At 39.7% G+C, this 18,933-nt stretch overlaps 2 protein-coding genes across 3 annotated transcripts; one reads left to right on the top strand and one right to left on the bottom strand.

The window, feature by feature from the left end:
- The first annotated feature begins 1,768 nt into the window (after positions 1-1,768).
- On the top strand, positions 1,769-14,298 carry scg3 (secretogranin III). Of its 2 annotated transcripts, none has more exons than XM_088370492.1 (12): positions 1,769-2,167; positions 2,743-2,801; positions 2,887-2,929; positions 3,469-3,672; positions 5,235-5,377; positions 5,963-6,109; positions 6,184-6,397; positions 6,792-6,908; positions 8,889-8,972; positions 9,560-9,667; positions 10,546-10,635; positions 13,583-14,298. In XM_088370492.1, exons 1-12 carry the CDS (start codon positions 2,071-2,073, stop codon positions 13,699-13,701), a joined length of 1,425 nt encoding a protein of 474 aa, XP_088226618.1. In that variant the 5' UTR covers positions 1,769-2,070; the 3' UTR covers positions 13,702-14,298. The 2 variants fall into 2 exon arrangements, with proteins under 2 accessions (XP_088226618.1, XP_088226616.1); XM_088370490.1 differs by having other exon boundaries at positions 6,181-6,397.
- On the bottom strand, positions 13,931-17,827 carry lysmd2 (LysM, putative peptidoglycan-binding, domain containing 2). The gene is made up of 3 exons (XM_088370495.1): positions 17,367-17,827; positions 15,941-16,287; positions 13,931-15,015 (listed from the first exon to the last, which is right to left on the bottom strand). The coding sequence occupies exons 1-3, from the start codon at positions 17,616-17,618 to the stop codon at positions 14,964-14,966; spliced, it is 651 nt and encodes a 216-aa protein (XP_088226621.1). The 5' UTR covers positions 17,619-17,827; the 3' UTR covers positions 13,931-14,963.
- Positions 17,828-18,933: the final 1,106 nt, after the last annotated feature.

Below are 18,933 nucleotides of genomic sequence, written 5' to 3'. Positions count from 1 at the left end.
CAAACTCACTTTTGTCACGGGTCGCATCGTAGTCATAGTTTCCTTCGGATGGCCATTATGACTGATGAATAACTAGTTTTGAAATCAGAGACTAGTTAGAATTTTTCAATATTTTAAAATGATGAATGATAATCAAATTGCTAGAAACATCTTTTTTTTTTAAAGGCAAAGGCAATTTGCAATATTAGTAGTGACACAAAGTCGATGCACAATTTGTCTTCGCGGGTCAAAGTTTGCCACCCCTGCTATACATGGTCATTTTTGGGGGGTTAGGATCAAGGGTCAAGGGTCCAGGGTCAGGTGTTGGCAGTCAAAGGTCAGCGGTCACCTGGAGGGATTAGATAAAATTTTTCAACAATCCTGGAGACTCCAACTGTATAAGAAAATGTATATAAAAGCTAAACAGTACATTTTGCATGATATGTCCTCTTTGAAGCCTTATTATTTGTGGTCTTTTTGTTTTTCTTTTTTTTTTACAAAAAAGCATATATGGTCATTTAATTAAAAGAAAGCCTCGCTATCCAAGCATGGGAGCTTTTAAATACAATAATACATTATCGGCCTCTATGTGGCCTATCTCTAGTTTCATGCACATTCTATGTCTAATTGGCATCACACAAAGACGAGGAAAGCAAACAGATCATAAAAGTGGCCTTGTAAATCTGTGATGTGAGCATAAGTCTATTGGTTTGCAGGTCATTTAATTGCACTTGCTGTTGACAAGCCAGTGGGCAGAGGAAAGATCTACAGCGAAAGCATGGAGCACGGAGATTGTGTGACGCACATTATGGGCCAGGTCATGCTCCAACGCTGCAAAAGATGATGAGCAGATGGCCTTCAATTATAGACTGGTGAAAAGAAATGCTCAGTTGAATTAAATGCTGTTATTGGTTTAAAATTGCAGACCCAACATATTACACAGATGCAAGTTTTGAAATCTATCTATCTATCTATCTATCTATCTATCTATCTATCTATCTATCTATCTATCTATCTATCTATCTATCTATCTATCTATCTATCTATCTATCTATCTATCTATCTATCTATCTATCTATCTATCTATCTATCTATCTATCTATCTATCTATCTATCTCTCTCTCTCTCTCTCTCTCTCTCTCTCTCTCTCTCTCTCTCTCTCTCTCTCTCTCTCTCTCTCTCTCTCTCTCTCTCTCTCTCTCTCTCTCTCTCTCTCTCTCTCTCGCTCTTTCTATCTATCTATTATTAGTATTATTGATGTGTATAACTTTATAATGTCACTAGTAGTATTAAGTTGCACACAGTTGCTGCAAAGCACTGCATTGATCTAAATGAAGCTCTCAACTCACTTCAGCATATTACCTCGGCTCTAAGATGCCCACACACTACTTTGGGCTAAAATAATTTCTGAACTTACATCAACATGCCACAAGATGGTACCAAAGTAATATTTTATTTTTTGCTCTGACCTTAGCATACAAAAAACGACTGTGGGGGCTTGGTTCCAAAAACACAATCACAAGGTTGGTTAATTTGTCAATGTTGTATTTATCATGTGAATGATATTAAATAAAAGCAGACTTTATACAGCTTATTTTGTGGTGTTTTACGCCGAAACATCACATGGCGTGGACTTTTTTCATGTACAGTGAGACACTTTTCACAGTGTTCTGCTCCTCCTCCTCCTCCTCCTCCTCCTCCTCCTCCTCCTCCTCCTCCTCCTCCTCCTCCTCCTCCTCCTCCTCCTCCTCCTCCTCCTCCTCCTCCTCCTCCTCCTCCTCCTCCTCAGTGAGGGGGCAGGTCCTGTTGTGCTGAGCTGTTTTACATCCTCTGGCCAGTGATGCTGTGGCTCACACGGGGTTTTGCTCAGCCTTCCTTACTCATCCTTTGTAGAAGCAAAGCGTTTACGTGACCTGCTTTCAGCACCGCAGCCGGCTGACAGCTCCACCTCGCTCCACAGTCAAGCGGAGATCAGGCCAGCCGCTTCCCAGCCGAGGGATTCACTCAAGCGACTAGCAATATTGTAGCCTCCGCGGCGGCGCTTGGAGCCCCAGCAACCGATTTGTTTTTACATTTTTGTTATTCGTGAGGATGGCGTCAAAACACCTTTGCATTGTTTTCCATTTTCTCTTTTTCAGTCTATTAAACCAAATATCTGCCTTTCCTACACCGACAGCATCCAGCGAGGGTGAGTCATTGTAAAGCTCGTGTTTTACAGGCTCAATATTTAAGAGCATTAAAACACGCTAATTGCAGATGAACAAACTTCAGTGACACATTCTTACTTGTAAAAGACACCACAGAATCTCTTAACAATAGAATAGCATGAGTGAGAAATGCTCACAATGAACATTTGATGACACCGGACTAATTCTAGCTCACATTTGTGGTTCTTTGTAGTTGTTTCCAGCAGTTGTCTGTTAATTTCACTGTAAATCTGCTCATTAACAGAATACAGCAAATTGAGCTGCAGCTCGCCAGCGGCTGTTGAGGCCCGTGGTCTATTTTCGACTCAGTTTAATCTTTTGTTTGGTAATCCGATTAAGGTCTGACCAAGAGAGGGGTGGGGAGAGTGGGAGGGCAGCAGCTTTCATATGTCTCCAGAAGCTTCAACGGAAGTGTTGACAAAACTCACAAAATTCTGTTATAAAGAACCTACAGCTGTGGAAAATATAATAGACTGCCACCAAATTATCAGTTCAGACAATAAATGCTCACAGAGATGCAAAGAATCTTAAGTTTTCTTTCTTTGATTCATTACAGTTGTAGATAAATCAGTGTACAATCGACAGCTGACAGAAGAAAGACCACTCCAAGAGCAGGTGAGGCGCTTTCATCTCTCAGGAAAACATGAATTATCAATACGCGGCATTGAAATTATTTACACAATACTTGTCATTTCCTCAGATTGCCGAGGCGGACAGTGTGAAGACTGCAGTACATTCAGCTGGTAAGAACAAATCGCATTGCTAATCAATTAATGAGACAGTCTGAGTTCAGGTTTCAGCACTGCCAGTAAGAAAATGCATCGCCAGTGCACGGAGAACCTAAAATGAATCAAATTTCAAGGCTTTACTGAAGGTTACAAATTGCTGGAAATTTTCTGGGAAATATTTATGAGAAGTTAAGGATGGAGGATTGTGGAACTGTTTTGGAAAGTCATGGAAATAGAATATTAAAAAAAGTCTTTTGAATTTACTACATCGGTTGCACATAATTAAACTGTGTTAAACTAGCATATTTGATTACTTTTGAGGAATAGTGGTGAGATTATGTCCTTTTATCAAATATGTCATTGAAAATTAAGCCTTTCTTTCCCCTGGTGTAAGCTTGATTAAAAGCCAGCATTTGAATCAAATCTAGTAAATTCCTTGTTTAATCCCTTTCCATTCATCCCATGAAAAGTTTCCAACTTTGAAAATACGGAAAACTGCACCTCACACCTCACCTCCACAATGATGAACGATTTTCATTTGCGCTTCCTATCAGAGAGCAAGCGACCTGCCGTCTCCAAGGAGCCGGACGGTGATGACTCGACCGTACTGAAGTCATTAGCCCCGAGCCACAAATCCAAGGAGACCACTGATGAGGTGGAGCAGAAGAAAGATGAGTACATACCAGATGAATCTGATTCCACCAAGAGTCGCCGCCTGGCTGAGGAATATGACTCGACCAAGAACGGGATGGAGAATGGCAAGTACAACGCAGAGTACTCACACTCTATACTAAAGTAGTACTTGCGTCGAAAAAGATTAAAAGATGACTGATAAAAGTCATACTCAATATTCAACTATTATCTTTTTTACTGTTAATTATGTTGATATACAATACCCGTAAAAACTGTCTTTGTCGTTGCCGTTTTTGTAACCCGGAAATCTCAACTGCAGTTAATTTTACTTCTCTCCATAGAAGTCGCCCCTCGCAAAAATGATCAAGTACCGTACAAATATCCTCTAAAATCGGTACACAACAAAGCATTTATATTCATCTACAGCTGAGGCTCATCCAGTAGTCATGTTGTCTGTGAGTAGGTGACCTTTGAACATGCCACGTGCGTCTGTAGGCAGACATGAAAGAGAACACGTGGGATTATCTCCAAAATGCACTTGAGCCAGCCCTTACAAGCACTAGCTATATTTTTTAATACAATGCCTCAAAAATACTCCACAAAAGTCAAAACTGTCTTATTGACCATGAGGGTTTCAATAGGATTTTTTACTATGTTAATTTTTGTTTATTTATTTTATTATTTATTTAAGTAATGTTGATTTTTCTTTTTTTAATGCAAATCATTTTAAGTAATTTTTCGCCCAATCTAAATTAAACCACTGGTTTAATCATATGCAAGAGTGTAGAAATAAGTACAAGTCAACATTTGAACATTTCCACAGAAATCCAAGTCGAAATTAAATTTAGTTATACGGATCAAAATGCCCCCTCAAGTACTGTACTAAACCACCCCACACAACATAAAAACACATTTGCCAGATTATTCCGGGAGGATTCCAGTCTGCCTCAAAAAAAGCATACAGTATATGCTTTCACATCAGATTTCATCAAGGGATAGAACATCTTAAAATACAAATGTCCTGCTGTATGAATCAGCGTAATAGGATCTTTGAGGTGAGATGACTCTGACGCAAATCAGTTCCTGCATATGGCCCAGCATCTGTGAGCTTCTCGTCTTCTTACGTTACATCACAATCGCAAAGCACACTGTGGATATTCTTTTGCTGTTCCTCAGAGTGAGACAATAATAGCTTGAAGATGATCCAATAATTTAGAACTTACTTGCCCTTTGTGGGAGGCACGGGAGTCGTAAAAGAGTTGCGCTGTATGAATAGCATCTCTCTCATAAGCATGAGCAAGAAAATATACACGATGTAGTCAAAGTACTGGGACGCTTGCCAAAACACCTACTTGAAATAAAAATGAACAGTGTTCCTTCGCATTGTTGCAATTCGCTACTTGGTAAAAGATATTTTTTTCTGCGCTATCCTGCTGTATTCGCTCATGACGTACAGCATGCTGTAAAAATTCTATTAGCGTGCTTCATAAATCAACATAAGGTAAAGTGGGCCCTTCTCTTCCTTCCTTTTTTCCATATACGGCCCGCAGCGTCCTGATTGCTAAATTAATGAAATTTCCTTTGAGGGTGGCTGGAAGACTGCTGTGATTCAGCTGCAGTTTGTTCTGTCAAATGAACAGAGTGCCACACAGTTAACTAACACAAATGATGTCCTCTCTTCTCTCAGATGAGACAGACACATTCCGTCAGGTGGACGGCACTCCGTTGACGGCAGAGGATATTGTTCAGAAGATTGCAAACAGGATCTATGAGGAGGATGACAGAGGTGTTTTTGACCGAATCGTGTCCAAGCTACTCAAACTGGGTTTGGTAGGTTTGACAGTAGTAGAAAGTACATGAGGCTTTCTTTTATTCGTAGACAGTGGTGGGAAGGAAGCAACCACCTATGAATACTTTAGTGATATTACTTTTAAAATCAGCAAAAATTGACCAATTGTTTTTTGTTTTCACACAATGACAAATAAAGGTTGAAAAAATTGACAGTTTATGCCTATTCTCAGTAAAATAAGGACAAAATATTGTAAAACAGCAAAATGTTCTACCTGAAAATTATATCTTTGTTTTTGGAAAAATATATTAATGTATTCATTGTATATTTCTTTAAATTAATCGGCAATCAAAATGTTACCCTGCTTAATATAGCTTCAAAAAATTATATCGGTTGGGCCCTAGTTTATATTCCGCTTTCCTGTAAAATGGAGGGAATATCTGTGCTCACACTGCAAGAAAAAATGTCTGTCTCTGAAATGAAATGCAATGAAATGTGTGAATTGGATTTCATTCACCTTTGTATTACAAATATGACACCTGCGGTCCACAGCTTCTCTGACTAGCATGGATCAATATTATACAATCCACAGTGGTGTTCAATCTGGCTGTTTGTCTTCCGGTTAGATCACGGAAAGTCAGGCTGACACGCTAGAGTATCAGGTGGCAGAGGCCCTGCAGGATCTCATCACCAAAAATGCCAAAAACAACGAGATCGAGGAGAGCAATGAAGAGGAAGTCGGGGATGCAGAAGATGGCCAGGCAGCAAACACAGTAATGTCTAATTCACAATTAAGAAGGGACAATGGGGATTTCAATTCATATAAAAATGCTTCTTGCATCAGCAGGACAAATGGGAGCAGCCCAGTCGGCGTTACAATGACGACGACGAGGAGATTTTGGATGAGGTGGACAGGGATGCTGAAGATGAGGACGAGACAATAGATAACACTTGGGACAAAGATGACGCTGAGGACGACAATGAAGTCAGCCCAGAGGACGGCCTTCAAGATCTCCAGTACTTTCCCAATTTCTACCGGCTACTCAGGAGCCTCAATTCCGGTAAGCACCACGCGGTCATCTTACATCACACACGTGCCTCCGAGCCAAGACAAAGAGCCGAACATGTTGTTGTCATGGCAATCAGGTGTTCTGCGATGAGTCACCTTTGCAAATTGACTTCTAGGAACACACACAAACACATCAGTAATTATTCATAATCCATCTTCCAGATCCCTGCAGCCAAACACCGCATGATAATGTGAACACGATGGCAACCAATTACTGCCAAGACAAAACATGCTTCCTCTGTGTAGTGGTGTCAAAAGTATACTCACAATCTGTATTTAAGTAAACGTATAAATACATTTATAAATAAATGTATTCTTAAGTAATGTAAAAGATACCTGAAAATTACTTCCTGTCACTGCTCCTGATTGATTCGTGACTGTCTCAGATCAAGACGCTCAGGAACGAGAGACGCTCATCACCATCATGAAAACGCTGATTGATTTTGTGAAGATGATGGTCAAGTACGGCACCATCACGCCCGAGGAAGGCGTCTCCTATCTGGGTAAGACCACAAAAAATAAATAAAACATCTTTCATTACAACTAATGCAAATGTTTCTAGTAATTCTCAATATATGAACTCTAATCTAGATTTATTTTAGTAAATCTTTCCTGTTTTTCTGGATTAGGACATTTTTCTTATCAGTCGGTGCAGCTGAGTGTAAACTCGAAATGACAGATGAGTGTCAAGGGTTGAATAGCCAGCCTGCTTTTATGGCTCATCATCACATCAGTAAAAGTTTTTTCACGTCAAGCACTGCTGTGACCTTTTTTTCCTTCCTTTAACTTTCTCTTTTATTCTGGCTCAGTAATTTTTCCTTTTATTTAAGACAGACGTAAAATTTTATCGTCAAACAACAAAAATGAACGAATTAGACCTGAGTCAGAGTAGTCAAATTATTAAGTGGCTCAAATGAACCTGAACGGTTTTATTTTGAGAAGAATGAGACTGCATGAAGATGTGTGAGGTTGGGTTTGTGTGTGAATGTAGTATGTAATAGTGTGTGTGACAGTTTTGTGTGAACGTTTCTGAATGCATGCAAGTGAGTGTGCGAGTGCGTCCAGTCTAAAGTTGGGTGCTTACAATAGAGGTAATTTGACCAGCAGACAAAAAAAAAAAATGGCTGGAATTGAGTTTAAAAAAAAAAAAAATCAATAAAAACTCATCTGAAGCGCTGAGGATTTATTGTGTTGTTCAATGAGCATGAAAAGTTCCCCAGAAATAGCTCCCATCCATTCACAGGTTGTTAATCTTCACAATTTAAAAATATATGGAGGCTGATGTTAGAGTCCTTCAACAAGACCTTGAATACCAGCTAGCCAATAGTGACCATGTAAAGCCGAACAAAACAGCCATTACGCATGATGTGAGTTGCCATGGCAACCTGTTGGCCTTGGCCGTATGGTTGTTTGGGGTGGCATCAGGGATAATTGGTTAGAATTCCACAGTCACTTAGCAACATGTTAACTTGAGCCGCCCTCACCCCCAACTGACCATTGGGTCAGCAAGGTGAGCACACAACAAAAACAAAAGTCTTTTAAAAAAAAAATAGCACACCGAGGATCAGGAAAAACAGTGTTTAGTATGTTTGAATGCTCAATGCTGGGGAGGAGGCTGAAAAAAATAAGCAATTTTCCACACTTCAGGTGGTAGTAGGCGGTGTGAACACAGACAGAACTTGCGAGGAGAAAATGAGAGCCGAAGAGAGAAGTAGTAGTAAGATATCATAATTGTATGAATAACATTAACCTACATTTACTGTGACTCCGTACAGGAGTGATTCAAGCAGGGAAAACAAGATTCATGCTTACAATGCACTTTAAAGCATTTTGAATTAAAATATGCTGTGCTTACAGGAAAATTCAAAATAATATTTATCTTTCATTTAGTTTTTAGATTTTATTAAAATGGGCAGCACGGTGATCGACTGGTTAGCACGTCCGCCTCGCATTGCTGAGGTCGTAGGTTCGATTTCGGGGTATGACATTCCTGTGAGGAGTTTGCATATTCTCCCTGGGCCTGCATGGGTACTCCAGTTTCCTCCCAAATCCCCAAAATATGCATGTTAGGTAAACGGAGCACCCTAAATTGTCCTTCGGTGTGAGTGTGAATGTTTGTTCGTCTAAGTGTACCCTGTGATTGGCTGGCGACCAGTTCAGGGTGTCCCCCGCCTACTGCCCAAAGACTACTGGGATAGGCTCCAGCACACCCACAAACCTTGTGTGGATACACGATTTGGATGGATGGGTGGGTTTTATTCAAATGTGCAATACATAAAAGTTAATTAAATATTTTTGATTTTTTTTTTTTTTTTAAACAAACCGTATGAATGCAAATGTATTGCACTGGAACGAAATTTAAAATGTGCAACACTGAATTTAAAAACATGGTATAGTAGCTTCTGTAGCGTGAGAACAAGCCTGCTGGGCTTGAACTCATTGTGGAATGAGTCAAATGACTTTTTTTTTTCTCACTCCTATAGAAAATCTGGACGCTATGATTGCAATGCAGACCAAGAACAAGCTTGGAAAGGCTCTTGGACCGTCAGACTTTGTAGGACCTAACGGTAAATAACCAAAACCAGCAAACCACCTGCAAACTGTATGGAACAGTGATTATTTTAATCAATCATGAGTCAACGATCGAGAATATATTGATTTACACCGATTCATCATCGACACCTTTTCTTTTTGATCAACTTGATGTTTTATTGCCCTATTAACTAACCCTTTGGGCTCTATGCTGGCCATTTTTGTCCATTTCCCTTCCTTATTTAAATGCATTTTACATTTGTTAAAACAAATGTAATGAAACAAAAAAAATTTTATCTTTATTCTTATTTTCTGAATTGCCAACGAGCAGCTTGTCCTCTGCAAAACTAGAAATTCAATTGTTTTTATTGTTGCTGTTAGGTTTTCCCATCTGCGCGTAGTGCTGAGAAAAATTCAATTTTGATGGTTGGAAAAATAAAAAGTAAAAATTGATGTTCTCTACTCATGACTGGTATTTAAAAGCGGTAAGCAGTAAAATAAAATAAAAAAAAACATAGTAAAATCTTGAAGTCAAAGTATTTTTGATCACAACTACTAAGCTGAAAGGGTAGCTGAACCAATCAAAGGCTGGGGGTTAATCAAGTGTGATGTTTTCGGGCAGCGGGGAAGAATTTGGACGAGGATGACAACACCAAGGCTGAGGCCGCCAAGATGCAGAAGGAGTACGAGAACCTGAAGGACTCCACCAAACAGGATCAGCCATCAACCAGTCAGTCCACAAAGCAGCTCCGATGATCATACAACACATTGCCTTTAGACTTTAAATGTTAACTTGAAGGCCTTTTTTAATAAAAAACAATATGCAAAATAACTTCATTGTATGCTATAACTCTCAAATTGGACTTGCTTTGACATTTGACACTAATCAAAATACCCTAATTGTCATTTTCTCACCCTCAAATTCGATTCTAACACATTTTAAACATAAGGAATAGGAGTCCTCTGAAACATTAAGGATTAAGCAGCAATTTATCATTGTCCAACAGGTAGTTTAAACATTTCAAGATCTATATGTGCAAAATTTAATATTGATACTTTAGAAAATTTATGGATGGATGCAATTAATATAGTATAATATATATAATTTTGTCCCAGTGTATGTGTTTATGGAAAATGAATGAACAGTATGTTAAATACTTGCAAATTATTCAAATTCAACTGTAACTAAACGATGATGCGTCAACTAATCAAAACCTCTCCTTTGTCCTACTTTGACTACAAAACAAAGCAGAACTTTTTGTTTCCGCTCAGCAGAGCCAGCGGGACATGAATAAATTAGAAAATAAAGGCAGAACAGCCGGCCAAGCCAATCATAGCACAGCGTCCGTGTTTGTCCCAGAAGTAGGCCAGTCCAATAAGTGACGGCCAAAAGCCTGTCACAGATACCGTTATTTCTTGTTCCTGAAAACCGCACTGTACTCGCTTGATAGTAAAACGGAATTAACCTCAACAATAAATACTTCTGTTTTGTTTATACTGATATATTGGGAACATGATGCCATTTGTGAACATTTGTGTTACATGATCCATCAGGATATTGTATTTTTGCTGAGCAAAAGATTGATACGCTTTGACCTTTCTCAACAGATCGGCCCGGCAAATCCGAGACGTATCTGGAGGCCATCAGAAAGAACATAGAGTGGCTGAAGAAACACAACAAGGAAGAAGGCAAAGACGGTGAGTTGAAGGAAGGAACTTATGTGGCAGTTTAATTCTGAGAATCGTGGTGGGTCACAAGGAGGTCTGAGGCACAGGGAAGCTCAAACCTTCTAAGCTCTCTTTCGTGTCCCTAATCTGCATTTGAAATGAGTGCTTGAGGGATGCTTGACTAGACGCTTGCCCCACAGCTAATGAATATGGATTACTCTCAACGAGTTTGTCCCAATTACTGCTTATTCGACTGCCTTGTTCAGAAACAAAGGTCTGTTTGGTAAACTTCTCCTGCTGTCCCTTGACATTCAATATACCTTTTAAACTCGCCCATCATATTTTCTTTCATTTATACCCTTTCGGACAGTGCTTTCATGCCAGCTTGCTCTTTTTTTTCTGTCCAAACTACATACATTTAAAAAGGACACAAGAGAGCAGAGGAAACTAAACGGAATTTTCCACTTTAACAAAGAAGAAAATGTCTTCGTCTTCAAAGGTCTATTATTTCCGTTGTTTGGCAACACTTTGTTTTTTTTGGTTGTGACTAGCGACCTTGAAAATTGATTGACGCACGCTGCTCTAAAAATCAATGCCCAGCGGTATTTCATCTGGCAGCAGGAAATGAAACGATAATGAGCTCTAGCTGTGCAGGCCATGAACAGCAGAATGTGATAGCTGCGTGAAAATTGCATTTTACAGTGGGCAGTGCTCAGAGGCTTTATTCAACATGTGTGGCGAGGCAGGTGCTGTTAAACAAAAAGCCAGAGTATCTTTTAAAAGAAACATTGAAAGAATTTTGACAGGCCTGAATTTACAAGAAGATAGAGCAGCAGGGAAGCTTTTAACAGTGTCTCTTCATCGAGCTTGCATGTGGGACACTTCATTAGTATTCTAGTTGTGGGATGGTTGTCTGGGACAACAACCGCCTCCCCGCCTGCCTGTTAACTGTTTGGCCAAAGAAGACACACACTTGATGATAGGACAGCAACAATGAACGCACTCACAGTGACCAATTTTCCTCAAAGTGGCACAATCACTCAACATCTCAACCTATGGAAAGATATTTTAAGAATGCATTCCAATATTCTTGATATTTACCTTAAAATGTAATAGTACAGTGGTGCCTTGAGATTCGAGTCACGCAACTTCAAGATGTGAATTGTAATTTGGCCACTTTTTGGCTTTAACTTGTGAGCATCAATTTCAGATGAAAGCGCTGTATATTGTGGCTGTGAATGCAACTCAATTCATTTCACAACAAGCTGCAGTTTGGTAGATGGGGAGCAGTACAACTAAAAGGAGACATTAACGGATTATTGGCTTTTCTATTCATTTCAATGAAGAAAGATGATTTGGGATATAGACGTTTTGAATTAAGAGCATGGCCATAGAACAAATTCAAGTTGTATCTTGAGTCACTGTTCAACACGCTTGTACAACAATTCAGTTCACGAGAAGAACACCGGAGAACACAGAACTGTTTTACTTTTTTTTTTACTGTTTTTTACTTTTGACCGCAGGACAATTTAGGCATACAAGAAGGACGTCACTAGTGAGGCAAAACTGCACAATTATAGTACATATGTTGCCGCTCATAGTGCTACTAGTAAAGCACTATATGTCAATTAGTAGAATTTTGTGTCACTAGTACTCCCTGTAGCATTTATCAGTTTACTAATGCACAGGTTTGCCCCGAGTACGAGTACTTGGACCTTAACCTGGATATCACGAAAATCAAATAAATGCTCAAAAGGCAGTGCTCATTAGATTGTGTAAGTGTACCTAATGAAGTGCCCAGTAATTATATTGAATTTTCCCTGTTGTCAGAAAAGAAGAGCAAACAAAGGCCTCCTTGACCTCAGCCAGTGTCATAGAAACAGAGCCAGTGAACATTTATTGTGTTTACTCCACCAGACGTGGCCATTAGGACAATCTCAACTGGCAGGCTGTTTGGAAACGTGTGTGTGTGTTTGTGTGTACGTGTGTGCGCGCATGTGTGCGAGAGTGTGTGTTTATGCCTACACAACACACAGATTAAGCATCAGAGCAGATGGAAGCACAGGCCACATACTGGTTTTGGTTTTTGGCTCCTCACGGTCAAGATTGAAAGAATCTAATCACGTTGCATTTAAATCCCTGACACACGTCATGTTTGGCATCAGCAAACCGTGTCCCGGCAACAGTATCGTGATTGGAGTTGTGTCCATTAACTCAGGTTGTCCTTATTGAAATTCATATTGTAGGCCAGCTGCCGCTTTAATTAGTTTTAGGACAGTGTTTGCTTGTTTCCAGGACTGATAACAATTACCTGATTTCTGGAGCTAACCTGGTACTGCTGTGACATTATGGGGATGAATAAAAGGGCAAGGGGAAATGAAAATGTAAAAAATGTTATTAATCAGTAGGGGGAAAAACGTCATGGGTCATTTGAGAATTGTAGGACAAATAGACTAAATAAAACAAAGATAATTAAAAAATATATAAAAAAATATGAATGTCTTTTCCAGATAATGAGTAAGAGGGCTCTGATTGTTTGAGTAACACTGCATTACCGTTGAAAATGTTGAAAGAATATAAATACAGGACTTGGTAACATTATATTTGATAATCAATTTTACTAGATCGCATTTTTTTTTAATCTCAGGACAACTAAACAAGTGCATTTGTTTTGTACGTTCTGCATTGGTTATTTAAAATTTCTTGGGTTTGACAGAAAATATTCCTCCAATTCTAAAATGACTCCTATAGTGGGAAATGTAACATCTGCGGTGGGCTCCTTTATGTTTCCTTTCTCCATACATACTTAGACTGACCTCAATCCCTTCGAATGATAACAACAGCACAGATTAGTACATCTTGTTTGGGTGTCGTGATGATCACTGATCTATAATACATTTTAGTAAATCAAATACAATACTGGAGGGGCTTAAGCGGGGCTAAGAAATGTAATCACTGTGGTGTATTTGTGTGCCAGACTATGACCTGTCCAAACTGAAGGACTTCATGGACCAGCAGGTGGACGCTTACATCGAGAAGGGCATCATAGCCAGGGATGAGGGGGACACCATCAAAAGAATCTACAGCAGCCTGTGATGTCATCCTCTATAGAACTGAACTGAAATACTAAGGGAACATTCATTTGTCACTCACACTTGATCCCCAAGGCATGGTAACGTGTATTCATAATAATTGCTTACTGTCCTGTTTTTTTGTTGATGTTACAATCATCATCTTGGGGTAAAGGATGTAATAAAATGATGAAACAAAGCACTAAAATAATTTTCTTACTATTTGCACGGCAAGATTGAAGAGTAATAATCCATTGTTTCGTCATTGACATTTCTATATTTTTAAAACATATATACAGCTCTGGAAAATACTGAGATCAATAGCTGACAATTTAGCAGAAGTCTTTTGATTCTCTTTCTTTCTCTCTCATATGTAAACTCTTTTTTTCTGTTGTCGGTGTATATGTGAGATCTTATTCTATGTCATAAAGACATTTGTGTATTACATTATAGTGAACCGTTGTAATAACACTGGGGCCCACAGGAGGGCAATGTGTCAATCATTCGTCTTCATGTACATGAACATTTTCATCTGAGTAGACACAAGATGAGGTCATTCAAAATGTAAATATGTGCTTTTTTTCTTCTTAGAGTGTGAAAGCAATTAAAACATTGTCTTTTCTTTGCAAGTGTGCTTAATAGACCAATAGAGCAATAACGGTAATAGTAAATTACCACTCAAAACATTACACATGCAAGGACAATCATTGGGGTGACAACAAATCAGGTTGAAATACACTGAACAAAAATATAAAGGCAATAATTGTTTTTGCTGCCATTTTTCACGAGCACTTTTGCTTTGATAAAACTCGGTTCTGTGAGTTTAGCTTGTGAACAATGTAAGCAAAAGGTGTTGCATTTCAATTTTTTGCTCAATGTACTTATTTATTCTGGCCTAACAATGAGTAAAATATAGCAGCACATAAAACCATCTCCACACACATAAATAATGCACTCCAAAAATAGAGGTGTCCCTTCTGAATTTGTGAAAAAGGCTTTTAGGGAACTAATGAAATGAATATGAAGACTTTAGCCTCTTATCTGATGTTTTACTGAGGTTATACTGATGAGCACATGTGCAGCTGGGGGCGGTCTATATAGCAGCAGTGCATAAATAGTTCAATAGTACCTGTATGCAAGCTGCGCTGACTGTCTACCAGGGCAACCGTACCAAAACAAAACAATGATACAAGTTGTAACGCTTGCATATTCATAATAAATAAAAGGCAAACAAAGCAAGCAAGAAGGTAAACAAACAAGTGAGGTTAAGGTAAACACAATGGTCCATCATATTTCTTGGTATGATGTGGTGGGGGCCGCGTAGTTCCCCTCATTGCTCCTGCAAATAAGGAAGACAAACAAGGTTTAACGGAAATGTTCCACTGTGGAAAAAACACATCAGCGTCCAAACTGCTCACAAGGTCGTGTACGTCTTGTGTGAATCATGAATGAGTCTCAGGTGCGGCTCCAGCTCATGTAACCGGAAAATTAATTTGTATATCTAACAGTAGCCTACCCCTATCCAGGTATATTTATTTAGGCAAGGTTGAATGAAAAAGCAGGACTTGATGGCCAATTTGCATGAGCCAGGTCAAATTGCTGCATAAGGCAACATAAAGCAGGACTACCTACAGCGAGGAAATTGCATACAGTAGTAGACAAAACATTACTGTGCCGAGTAAAGTGGTATTATGTAGAGTGAGCATATTGTTACAGCCATTGTTCCGTGCACATTAGTTTTACAAAGAGCACAAATGCTTGATGGTTTTCTTCCTGCTTAAAGATAAAAGCTAAATGGGCACACAATCCATGTTTGCACATGTGTGTGTTTGTTTAAACAAAGTGGAACTCTCGCAAGCCAGTGTGATGCGGGCCAAACCAGCTGCTCAAGATGAAATGAAACTGAGATATTGGATCACTGCCGTATCACTGGAATAGTACAAAAACTTTAGATACGATTGGTTAGCCAGTGGGTGTGCTGACAGTTGAACAGATGTACTGATGTGCGGTTTTGTCTCAAGTGTGAGACTTTGTGGGAAGCAGGAATAAGAGATGCGCTCATGCTTGACTCAGCAAGTCAAACTATTTGACATTTGCAGGAAGTATCATGTTTCTAGCACAAGCCTTTGTGGTACACTTCAGTTGTATTTAACTTTTAAGTTCAAGACATATGCATTAGATTCTATGAGTCTTTTTATCATAGTGTTCCTAAAATGATGTATTTTGTAATAACAATAACAATGGTTTTGTTGACTAGGCCTCACCTTATTTCCTCTTCTTTCAGCCTGCGCGCTGCCTGCTTTGACTGTTTAATTTGCAAGTCCAATCTTTGTAAGAAGTCTTTAGCAGAGAGCTCCTCCGTTTGGGGCCGGGACGCTCTGGAGTCTTCAGGAGGCGGCGAGGATGACGGTGAAAGTCCCTCAAGGTCCTGCGACACGACACAGGGAGTCTCCATCTCCTGACACGCTGCTTCGATATCCCCGTCAGGAGACTCCAGAGACAGTCCGTTAAAAATGGAGCGCTTGGGCACCGCCACGGGGATGCTGAGGCTGTTCTTGAGGAAGATACAGTCGTTGCTGAACAACTTGTTGGCTCTCTTGATTTGCTCCATCTAGTAGATTCCGTGACAACCAATACAAAGAAAAGTATTAACAGCGAGAAGGAAGAAGAAGTCACATCATACCAAATACATTTACAATGACTATCAAGGAAAATCTGGAAACTATAATACTTTCTACAAATTAAAAGTTACCGACTGGGTTTGCAAAATTACGTGAGTTTTCATGGTGAGAAACTTTCCATTTGAATTTACAGGGACTCAGAAGAATAATCAAGGAACTCAAAAATGAAAGTTTACTCTAAAAAGGGAACCAGTCCAAGTACTGTGGCAAAATTGTCATCTAGTATTTTGAAAGTCTGGACTCTTGACAACAGAGAGAAAATAAAAATTTTAGATACCATCAATTGGGTTTGTTTTGTTAAAATCGATCACTGTATCAAGATGTTTTTTTGTTTTTTTTTAAATTCTCCTGAGAGGATGGGCGGCTTAGTGGGGCACTGGTTAGCCCGTACGCCTCCCAGTTAGGAGGGTGCCAGTTCGATTCCACCTCCAATCCTTCCTGTGTGGAGTTTGCATGTTCTCCCCGTGGCCACGTGGGTTTTCTGCGGGCACTCCGGTTTCCTCCCACATCCCAAAAACATGCTTGGAAGGCCGATTGAGCACTCCAAATTGCCCCTAGGTGTGAGTGTGTGCGGATGGTTGTTCGTCTGTGTGCCCTGCGATTTGATGGCAACCGGTTCAGGGTGTCCCCCGCCTACTGCCCGATGACTGCTGGGATAGGCTCCAGCACGCCCGCGACCCCCGTGTGGACAAGCAGTAAAGAAAATGGATGAATGGATGTCCTGAGAGGTTGGTCAATCAATCTATTCTGTTTTCTCAATTGTGAAAGATTTTAGTTACAAATGATGCTACCATAGTTGCCTGCATTCGAATCAGGGTGAAATGCCCTCTTGTATATATAATTGTCATTAAAAATCATTTTACTTTTGTGGTTAAGCACATTTGACATTTGTACTTCTTATTTTAAGTAGAGAAATTGAATCGGCACTTCTGCTCTTTATTTATTTAGCAGTGAGAGTATCTTTTGTACCTCTGCAAACGATGGAGATGCGGAAGCAGAGTTAACTTACCGTTACACCATATTTGAGGGCAATCCCCTGCAGAGTATCGCTATCTGTAACCCGATGCTCTATGAATTTCTCTCCCAGGGAGGCCGTGACGCTCGCCGTACTTCCATAAGAACGTATCTTGGTCCGAGCCAGGCTTTGGGAGAGTTCGCTCTCCGACTCGGAACCGGACCTCGAGCGAGGAAAGATAGGCTGGCCGAATCGTCCTCCTGCTCCTCCATCCCGCATAGGTAAGACGGGCGAGAACTCCGCCATTTTCTTTGGATTTAATGTGGAACTTGTGACCTCGGGGAATGTCAACGTTCGATTTGCGTGGCCAGGGCTAAAAACATGACAGCGTCAAGGTATACAAAAGTTGCCATAGCCGGTGTAATTCTGCTTGCTAGCCCGGGACGAGAGACATGTTTTGGGGTGGACTACCTCAAAAGTCGCTTTCGTCACACGGCCGTCACTTGACGTGATGACGTAGCCAGCAGCAGCGTGTCCAATCAGCGACAAGAACAACCACTCACTTCCGGTACGCTTTTCAAATAAAATCATATCGCTCGAGTCGTTGGATTTTATTTTGTTGTAATTGCTTCGATAATTCGCTTTTGATTTGGGTCAAAATAAAAAAAAATATTATTTAGCATTCATGTTTGTTTCTCTCATTTTCAATGTAATGATTTTTGGAGGTCATTTATTTAGTTTTTAGGCCAGGTTATCTTGCATTTAACAGTACGGCAAGTACATATAACAATACTGTTTTTTAAAAATACATTTTAATGCTATACTTAGTCCATTTTATCTTAAGCTTTTGACTGAATGTTTTTGATTTGTGTTTTTCTTATGTGAACTGGGGCAAGTAATGAATATATTATTATTTCCTGATGTTGTCCTGTACTCCCTTTCCGAGGAGTCACAGGTCAGTTAAATATTGTAGAAGTGCAGGTAAAGACCATTTGTTGAGTTGCTAGATAATCCAGTTGTTTCTGGAACACTGTGAATCCATGAAGGGAGAGGCTCATATGTCTAAATGTTCTCCTCACCCTTTGATTAATGATCTCAATACTTCCATTGCCTCTTGTCTCTGTTTTCGCTTTGCCTGTCCCATGAATATTTAAACCACTGAAGAATCACTGATTTCACTTACTAATTAGTTTTACCTCTTGAATTAATGAATTCTGAACTTATCGAATCCTTTATTCACTCAAAGGGGCTGGAAACAATGATGAGCTGACCACACTGGATGGTGCTGATGAAATGTGTTATTCACCCGGAGCACAAAGAGGGCAGGTGCTGCTTTAGAATGTAAACAATGAAATCTAATTATCTGTGGGGCGAACTATTGGGTTACAACATTCAAGATGATCAAATGGTGAATCTATTTCAGTGGATATACGAACATGAGAAAAATCTCATTTGCTGACATTTTCAAATGGAAATCAGTTGTTGTGCATATGACCAGGCAGAGGGGTACAACTGCAATTCATTTATTATTTATGAAGGTGGGATTAATTGATTGTAGCACATATTGATCCATATCATCCATGTAATTGAAATTATTTCAACTCCACCCGATTTACAGGGC

The sequence above is a fragment of the Syngnathus floridae genome, chromosome 3 (assembly GCF_059516105.1).
Source record: "Syngnathus floridae isolate MCC-2025c chromosome 3, RoL_Sflo_1.0, whole genome shotgun sequence".
Classification (NCBI taxonomy): Eukaryota; Metazoa; Chordata; class Actinopteri; order Syngnathiformes; family Syngnathidae; genus Syngnathus; species Syngnathus floridae.
The sequence above is the reverse complement of the archived record's forward strand: the minus strand, read 5'-3'. Positions and strand labels throughout refer to the sequence as shown.